At 54.0% G+C, this 8,861-nt stretch overlaps 1 protein-coding gene across 2 annotated transcripts in view; it reads right to left on the bottom strand.

Moving 5' to 3' along the window:
* Positions 1 to 5,408: 5,408 nt before the first annotated feature.
* The window catches only part of Oprd1 (opioid receptor, delta 1), a 46,610-nt gene continuing 43,157 nt past the window's right edge, over positions 5,409 to 8,861 (bottom strand). For both annotated transcript variants that reach the window (XM_005394969.2, XM_013519450.1), the window contains exon 3: positions 5,409 to 5,971. In XM_005394969.2, the coding sequence (XP_005395026.1) occupies positions 5,430 to 5,971 (542 nt within the window). In that variant the 3' untranslated portion in view covers positions 5,409 to 5,429. The remainder of the gene's footprint in view (positions 5,972 to 8,861) is intronic.

The raw sequence follows: 8,861 nt of genomic DNA, 5'->3' as shown, positions 1-8,861 counted from the left end.
CCTGGCACGGGAAACGCTCAGTCTGTGGCATTGAGCTGGGCAGGACGGTCTCGCTGGGGCCTTCTGCACAATCAGAGAGCCTCCCCGTGGAAGGACAGAGGAGGAAGTAGACTTGCCCGACCTTGACTAGCCTTGTGGCCTCGGACAAGCCATCCCTTCCCCTGAGCTTCAGTTTCCTCATCTGCAAAGTGGAAGTAATAAAAATAAAGCCTACTTTATACTCAGGCTGGGAAGATTAAGGAGCTCTATGTAATCTGGTACAGGTAAGTGCTGCAGGTCACCCACTGGTGGAATCACAACCGCCTGTCATGGACGCGGAATGCGCGAAAGCGCTGGGCACTCTGGGTAGGCTCCTCCCCGCGATGGCAATGGCGCTGGGGCTCCACCCAGGATGACCTCCCAGCCACGCACTCTGAGGTATCAGCCTGCCGGCCTGGAAGGACCTCAGCAGCTCTCTGGAAGCTCGGCTTTGAATTCCCAAGCTGCCTCCAGCCAGAGACCCAGAGCCACACAGCCAGCATCCTGGCATGACCCGCATCCGCAAGCTCTGAGTGGTCCCAACTCCCATCATTCCTGCCAGCTCCTAGCGTCACCTGCCTGGTGTGCAAACGTGAAATAAAGGAATAAATAATAACAAATAAATAAATGGTGAAAGACAGCTCTGTGTGTTTCCTGTGTGAGCGCTGGGGCCAGGACCTGGTCGGTGGTTGTCACTTCTTGGCAGGTTTGGCATTTCTAGGTCTGGGCAGGTTTGGAATTTCCGGTACCAGGAAAGCTCTATGTACCAAAGGTCTATGTACCAAATTACATAGAGCTCCTTAATCTTCCCAGCCTGAGTATAAAATAGGCTTTATTTTTATTACCTCCACTTTGCAGATGAGGAAACTGAAGCAGGTTTGGCATTTCTAGGTCTGGGCAGGACATTGCACTCTCTGAGCCCATTTCTAGGTTCCCACTCCAGGTCTGTAGTCCCCGTCTCAGGATCTGTCACTGATACAAAGAAGGGGGGACTGAGACCCACCAGATGCCAACCTAGTACTTTTTTTTTTTTGTCTTTTTGAGACAAGGTCTCACCATGCAGTTCAGGCTGGTCTTAAACTCACTTTGTAGCCCAGGCTGGCCTCGAACTCACAATCCTCCTGCCTCAGCCTCTTGAGTGCTGGGACTAAAGGTGTGCGCCACCACGCCCTGCTCGACCCAGGACTCTTGCTGCTGCCAGTATGCTGGTTGAACTTCTGATCCTATTGACCTTCCTCCACCGGGAAGGCATTTAACATTCCAAGCCAAGCCCCCTTCCTTCCAGCAGATACCTCTGGCATCTGCACAATTACTGGAGAATAACCCTGTGTTGGGGCCTACCAGGTGCCAGCACTTTGGTAGGCACTTGGCTTGCAAAAGGGCCTAAAATCTTACTTCTACCAAGTAGCCAAGAATCCGTCAAACCCAGGAATCTTGCTAGAGACTGACTGTCATATTAGAGACTAACCCAGTCCTTTGTGTTGGATCCAGGAGCAAGCAGAAGCACAGAGGGGGCAAATCCCCTTGCCTGGTTCACACAGCCACTCAGCTTCAGGGTTGAGATTTGAAACTCAGCTTGGGGTTTCCCAGGCACGCGGGAGACTGAAGTTGAGGGCACCAATTTATTCCCATCGGCCTCCTGTCCTCCCCACCCCCATCCTCTTCTGACACTTGACATTCCCCATCACTCCCTCCTCCTGGCAACGCCCTCCTCCTCCAGTTTCCATGGCAGCACATTCTCCCCATCCTCCTCCTGCCTCTCCCATGGCTTCTCACTCTCCACTGTGGCTCCTAAGCCTAGGAAGCAGGGGGATCCCCAGGTGGGGTCCCCAGCCTCTTCTTCTCTTTCTTGCTACCCCCGTGAGCTCACCAATTTCCTTGTAGGCCTGTAGCCCTGCTTCGTATTCCAGCTCAGTAACAGTCACTTATCGTGTGCCAAGAGCATCCTTACGTGATGAGCCTGTAGCTATACGCACATCATCTCACTTAATCCGCACAACTACTCCTGAAGGGTGTTCATACTGCCGACGGGGGCACAGAGGCTCAGGGAGGGAACACCAAGATCTGATGCCAGCCTGACCCGCTACTTCAAGAACAGGTGGGGAAATGTAGGGCATTTTTAAACCAGGGGCAAAAACTTCCCTCCCACTCCTAGAGAGGGGGGGGAATGGAAATTTTGGAGGAAGGAGTCCTACTCCGCAGTTTTCAGAACCTGGTGATGATCTAGAATTACACTGTCAATTTAGAGCATTAAAACTGCATCATGCACAGTACATTTTGAAATGAGATTTGGAGAGCTTCAAGAGGAACAAAAGTTCATGGAAAATTGCCCTTTTCCTTCAGATTGCTCCATTTTGTCTTAAGCCCTCAAAAACCTCATCCCAGGGCTCCAGCTCCTAACGTCTTTTTACTTCAGCGATGCCTGGAATTTACGGCAAACTCGGACCTCGGAACTTCCCCTGGAATTCCACTGATCTAGGTTCTGCCACTAATGGCAGGTCTGTGACCCAGAGGTAAGTGGCTGGACCTCTCAGACCCTTAGCCTTCTCATCTGAAATGGGGATACCACTACTTCCCCCGTAGTAGGGCTGCCCTGAGGCTCTGCTGGGATAATGTGCATAGCACACCTGGCATCGAGCCAGGCACAAGGAAGTGCTCAGTTAGATCCTGTGTTCCTGTTGCACATAATTTCTTGGGTTTGCCAAGCATTTGAACATCTCATGTTTTTGCACACACTTCCTTCCCATTGGTGGCCAACTCCTATTCATCCTTTAAGGACCCCTGACCTTTTTCCACCCCTCATGGCATTGCTACACACCTGTTCTTAGTTAACTAGATACAAAAGGCACTTCCTATGACCTACTCCCTAGGGCTCTCTGTCCTTGCGCTCATCACACTGGGATGCAATCATGCTTATCCACCAGCTCAAGGCTTCTGAGGGCAGGGCCATATGTGCCAGGCTGGCAGGAAGCAGATTTCAATGCAAAAGTGCTTTACCTTACATGCACTTGGTCGGGATCCAGCCCCTGCTGACCCCAGGACAAACTTATATATCTTCTAGGAGGGGCGAGAGGCAGTCAGATGGCAGTGAGTGGGCTTAGAGCGGCTCAGAGACAGGTCTGTGGTATGTGTGGGGTGTGTGTGTGATGACACAGCACTTGCAAGAATCAACAGCCTTGGGGCTGGGGATTTAGCTCAGCGGCACAGCGCCTGCCTGGCAAGCGCAAGGCCGAGAGTTCAATTCCCAGTACTGGAAAAAACAAACAAACAAACAAAAATAATCGACAGCCTTGCCCCCACTTACTTCAAGAGCCTTCTCCGGTTCCTGAATTATCTTCTTTCTTTGCCATTTCCCCCAAGCACTAACAGGAGAAGTCCCAAATGTCAAGCCGTGTTCAGGATGTCCCCTTCCTTGCTGACTCCCCCTCCAAATGCAACTCTCTGGTCACAGGGCCCATCTGTGTGGTGCCAGTTGAGCTACGAGTGGACTGGGACTCCAGCACATGGTAGCTTGGGGGCTGCAGCTGAGTGATGGTCTCTGCCCCCCATCTAGGTCCCAGGAGAACAACTTCCTGGAAGAAAGTCCCCAGGTCCAGGGTTCAGGGGACCTTGCCCTGAGACGAAGGCTGTGCTTTGCCATTGAAAGGACTCTCACCCTTTAAATGTGCACAAAGCCCATCTTGGTGTTCCCCCCCAAAAAAACTAGTTCAGTCCCTGCTGGAGTGACAGCTCCCAGCTTTTGTTCCTAAAAAATGGCTGTCAAAGGGAAAAGAGGTATATTGTTTCTTTTCTTCTTTTTTGGTTTGAGACAAAGGCGTCAATTTCTTCCCATCTGTCCCAAAAAAGGAAGAAAATTAAATTTGTTTTTACAAGGATGTCAGCACTTGCTTCAATAGGGAACCAGGGGTGTCTTGCTGAGGCAGGGTGGGAGAGGGTGGGGAGAGGAGGCTGGGGAGGCATGGGGGCCAAGGACAGACCCTGACACCAAGGGAAGGAAAGGTCTGCGGTGCCTGATAGGCACTTCTATGTCTGGCTTTGGGCGGCCCGGAAGTCAGCAGCCTGAAGGTGGAGCTGGGTGGGCTGCAGCAGGTGGGGGAGGCCAGGGCCACAGGGGAGGGCAGCACAGGCCATCTTCCCGCAAGTCCCCCAAATCAGGCCCCACGTGGGCAGTTCCAGTTCATCAGAGGCACTGACACCATACGCGTGGAGCACAGCAGATGTTGGGAGCAGGGGACAGAATGCTGAGGTTCTTACCAGGGGTCCAGAAATCTGCACGGGCATCTTGGTGCCCACTCTCCCCCAATTCACTCGCCACGGAAGGGGCTCTAAATAGGTCATCCTCTCCGCGCTCTGGCACTCAGCCACAGACACCAGGGCCCTGGGAGCTCCCCAGAAGTGTCCCCGCTCAGGCTGGACGACTAACCTCAGAGCACGAGCCCTGACTCCCTGCCTTGGCCCTTGACCACCACCTCTGCCCCGGCACAAAGGCCCATGCAGTTGGGGTTTTGGAGCCCCAGGACCTTCGTGCTCCTTTCTGAGCTTCAAGTACTGGGTTCTGGGGACACTACTCCAACTGAGGCCTGTCCCCCTCCCCCAGCTGGGAGCCGCCAGCCCTACTCCACTGTCCCGTCCCAAGATCCACTGGACACTGCTATGGACACTGCTTCCATTCTTAGGCATCACTGACCATTCCCAGGAAATCAGTGACCATGGGAGTGAAAAGGCATGTTGCTTCTCTCTCTTCCTCTCTTCCATTTCTTTTGTTTTCTCTTTATTTATAAAGATGTCAAATTGGACCCCGACCCCAGGGAGTCCCCACCTGTTGCTAGAACTTGGGGCTGGGACTTGACCCCAAACATGAGGCCCAACCTCCTGCACACAGACCCTCTGCCTGGTGACAAACCTGAGTGGTCGCCAGCCTGCCTGTCCCATCCCTCCACCTGCCCACTGGGCCACCTCACAGCTTGGTCTTCAAGCCACGGCCCACCTCTGCCCCTCCTAGTCCTGGGTGCGGACTCGCCAGATTCCAGACCAGACCTTGATGCCCCAAAGCCCTGCAGGGTTTAGAACCCAAGGCTGCCCCCAGGTCGAGCCCCTGCCCACTGCACAGGTCCTCTTAAGGGCCCTGGTTCTAGCGCTGCAGGTCCCACGCCCCTGCAGTAGCTAGCTGTCCCCACCCAGCCTAGGGCCTTGATCAGGCATTCGTCTCCCACTGGATCCAGAGGCCACCCCACTGCACAGGCCCCATCTCGCGGCCACTACCTGACCCCAAGTCCCCAGCTCTTTTCCAAAACAGAGACCCCATCCAGTGGCCCAAGCCTCCCCAGCCTCTACTGCCCGGTCCCGACGGTGGTTCCACCTCCCGGGGGCCTCCGCGGTCTCCTCGGAGGGTCGCAGGGGGAGGGACGCAGTCAGGCCGCGGCACCACCGCCCGGGCCGTCGGAGGGGGTGCAGGCAGTGACCCGCTCGCGGGCTGTGGCCTCGCGCGCCCGGCTGAAGCTGCCAGGCTCCGGGCGGCCGCAGGGCGAGCGGCAGAGCTGGCGGAAGCAGCGCTTGAAGTTCTCGTCCAGGAAGGCGTAGAGCACGGGGTTGAGGCTGCTGTTCGCGTAGCCCAGGGCAATGCACAGGTGCAGCGCGGCCACCACTAGAGGGTCACGCCGGTCGATGTCCACCAGGGTCCAGACGATGACGAAGATGTGGATGGGCGCCCAGCACACTACGAAGGCGCCCACCACCACCAGCACCATGCGCGTGATGCGCCGCAGGCTGCGGTCCTTCTCCTTGGAGCCCGACAGCAGACGCACGCTGCGCAGGCGCAGCAGCATGAGGCCGTAGCACACGGTGATGATGAGGATGGGCACCACGAAGGCGAACAGGAACACGCAGATCTTGGTCACTGTGTCCCAGTACCAGCTGGGGCTGGGGAACTGGAGCATGCACACCACTGCCCCGTCTGGGTTGGGGAGACAAGGAAAGACGGGGTGAGAGGCCTGTGCAGCTGAGGCCCTGCCTGCTCCTTGTCCTTTTCTTTTTTTTTTTCTGCTCTTGTCTGGATGTGGGCCATTAATTCTGCTGCCTCGAATGCCCCCTCACTTCCGCATTTGGTGAACTCTTTTGTTTTGTTTTGTTTTTCATCCGGTATCAGGAATCAAACTCACGACGTCGCGCTTGCCAGACAGGAGCTTTGCTGCTGAACTAAATCCCCAGTCCCTTGGTGAACTCTTACTCATCCTTAAAACCCCAGAAGGACTGACCCTCATCTGAAAGGTCTCCTTTCTGTGATCTCTCCTAGGCCCTTTATAAGCTTCTATGTGCATGGGTGGTAGTAATAAATAGGTTAAATTAATTTATCCCAGCACACTTAATGTGGTAACACTCCCACCATTTCCAGACTTACTCCAGTGGGATAATACTGCTAAGACTGATCTAAAGAGTATGATTGGACAGGCGTGGTGGTGCACGCCTGTAATCTTAGCACTCAGGAGGCTGAGGCAGGAGGATTGCCATGAGTTTGAGGTTAGCCTGGGCTACATAGTGAGTTCAAGGCAAGTCTAAACTGCATAGCAAGACCCCATCTCCAAAAAAAAAGGAAAAAACAGAGTGTGACTCAAATTGGGCTGGGTGGCACACATGCTCTGGGAGCCTGAGGCAGGAGGATCACAAATTTGAGCCCAGCCTGAGCAACTTAGTGACTTAGCAAGAACCTGCCTTAAATTTTTAAAAAGGGCTGGATATGGGCTAGGTCTTGGATTCAATCTCCAGTACTGGGAAGGAGAAATGAACAAACATGATCAACAGCAGACTCAGACCTGACTACAGTGTATGTTGGCCAAATCATACCTTCTTCAAGTCAAGCTTTTAAAAGGTGGGACTAAGGGGCTGGGGATTTAGCTCAGTGGCACAGCGCCTGCCTGGCAAGCACGAGGTCATGAGTTCGATTCCCGGTACCAGGAAAAAAAAAGAAAAAAGGTGGGACTAATAATGCACTCACATCCCCTAGGATTGCTGTGAGGACTAAGCTGGCCTAGAAGCAGTAAGGCATTTAGCATAGCCAGGTTCACGGGCTTGGAGCACACACAGGAAGAGGTGCAGACACATGGGGAACCCAGGGGCCAGGGTTAAGCCAGCCTCCCTGGAGGGAAGCAGATACCCGCCAACGTCAAGGACTTTTTAGCCGGAGGAGGTGATGCATGCTGTAATCCCAGCTAATTGGGAGGCTGATGCACGAGGGTCCAAGTTCAAGTCCAGCCTAGGCAATTTAGCAAGACCCTGTGTCAAAATAAAAAATAAAAAGGGCGAGGGATGTAGCTTAGTGGCAGAGCACCTCAGGGTTCGAACCCTAGTACTAAGGGAAAAAAAAACAAAGACCTTTCTGACAGACTGGAAGGGCACCCAGGAGAGAATGAGGTCTCCCTTCATTCCTGGAATGAAGGCTTGGGCTGGACCGGCACTATGGGGGATGTTGTGGGTTTCTCATGCAGGACTGAGGCTGGCCCAGGACACTCCCAAGATCTGCAGCCACACAACGGGCTTGGAGCCTAGTTATGAGAAGCAGCTGGGAATCCACAGACAAGGTAGATTCCAGGACATCAGGCGGGCAGGAGGGCTGAGTCCAAAACCTTTGTCCTACAGATGGCAGAACAAGGCCCAGAGAGGAACAGCACTTGCTTAAGGTCACATAGAAAGTACCATAGACAGCACACGCTGGGGGAGTGTGGGGTGGGGGAGAGGAGAGAGGAGCCCATCTGATCCAGCCCCAGCAGGGCTGCAGTTAATGGCGTGGAAACTGAAGGCTGACAGCGAGGAACGGGGCCCTGCTGCTGAGTCAAGACCAACTGCTCAGGAGCTGTACCAAAGCACCAGGAACCTGCCCTTGTGACGGTCAGGGGTGACCAAGAAGCCTCCCCTCGTCAGGCCTGTTCCCCTCTCCCACCCACAGCATCAAGCCTCTGCAAACCTCCCCCCAAAGGACCAAAAAGAACAACAGATCTGAGGGCAGCAACCTCGGTTTATAAGCCAGGTTCCACCCAAGGCCATGCTGTGTGACCTCAGTGAACCACATGGCCTCTCTGATTCTGTCTTTTCACGGTCAAACAGAGGCAGGGGTCCTTGCCTTTGTCTACCCCCACAGGCCTAATCATTTAGCAGCTGCATTTATTGGGCCTTGGCAAGGAGCCAGGCCTTTTCCTAAGTGTTTTATACGTGTTACCTCATTTAGCCTTCTCTAGCACGGCTCCAGGAAGTTCCTTAGCTCCTTGTGACTTTGGCGCTCTTCTACACTGCCTGCCCCACTCCCTCACATCAAGGTGGGGCCATGTAGCTAACTATCACAAGGAAGGGTGGACCGTGATATTTAAAAGTGCTTGTGAGGGGGCTGGGCTTTAGCGCAGTGGTGAACCATTTTGCCCAGCATGAGCAGGGCCCTGGGTTTGATCCCCAGCACTGCAAAAGAAGAAAAGAAAAAAAGCAGCAGCAGTTGTGCATCCTCCCCGTCCCTGTCTATGTTCATGCAGCCAGATGCCAGCAGTGGAAGGTTCAGGAACCATCAGTTGGAGCCTGGGTCCCTAAATGACTACACCGCTATTACACTGGCTTGCGATATGCATAAGAAATAAACCTCCACCTTGAGCCGGGCGTGGTGGGCACATGCCTGTAATCCCAGCACTCAGGAGGCTGAGGCAGGAGGATCGTTGTGAGTTCAAGGCCAGCCTGAACTGTATGGCGAGACCTTGTCTTAAAAAGACAAAATAAGGGGCTGGGGATTTAGCTCAGCGGCAAAAGCGCCTGCCTGGCAAGTGCAAGGTCGTGAGTTCGGTTCCCGGTACCGGAGAAAAACCAAAAAA

This window comes from Chinchilla lanigera, unplaced genomic scaffold, assembly GCF_000276665.1.
Source record: "Chinchilla lanigera isolate Chin_1 unplaced genomic scaffold, ChiLan1.0 scaffold00051, whole genome shotgun sequence".
In the NCBI taxonomy this organism is placed as follows: domain Eukaryota; kingdom Metazoa; phylum Chordata; class Mammalia; order Rodentia; family Chinchillidae; genus Chinchilla; species Chinchilla lanigera.
This window is presented reverse-complemented; position numbering and strand designations above follow the sequence as displayed.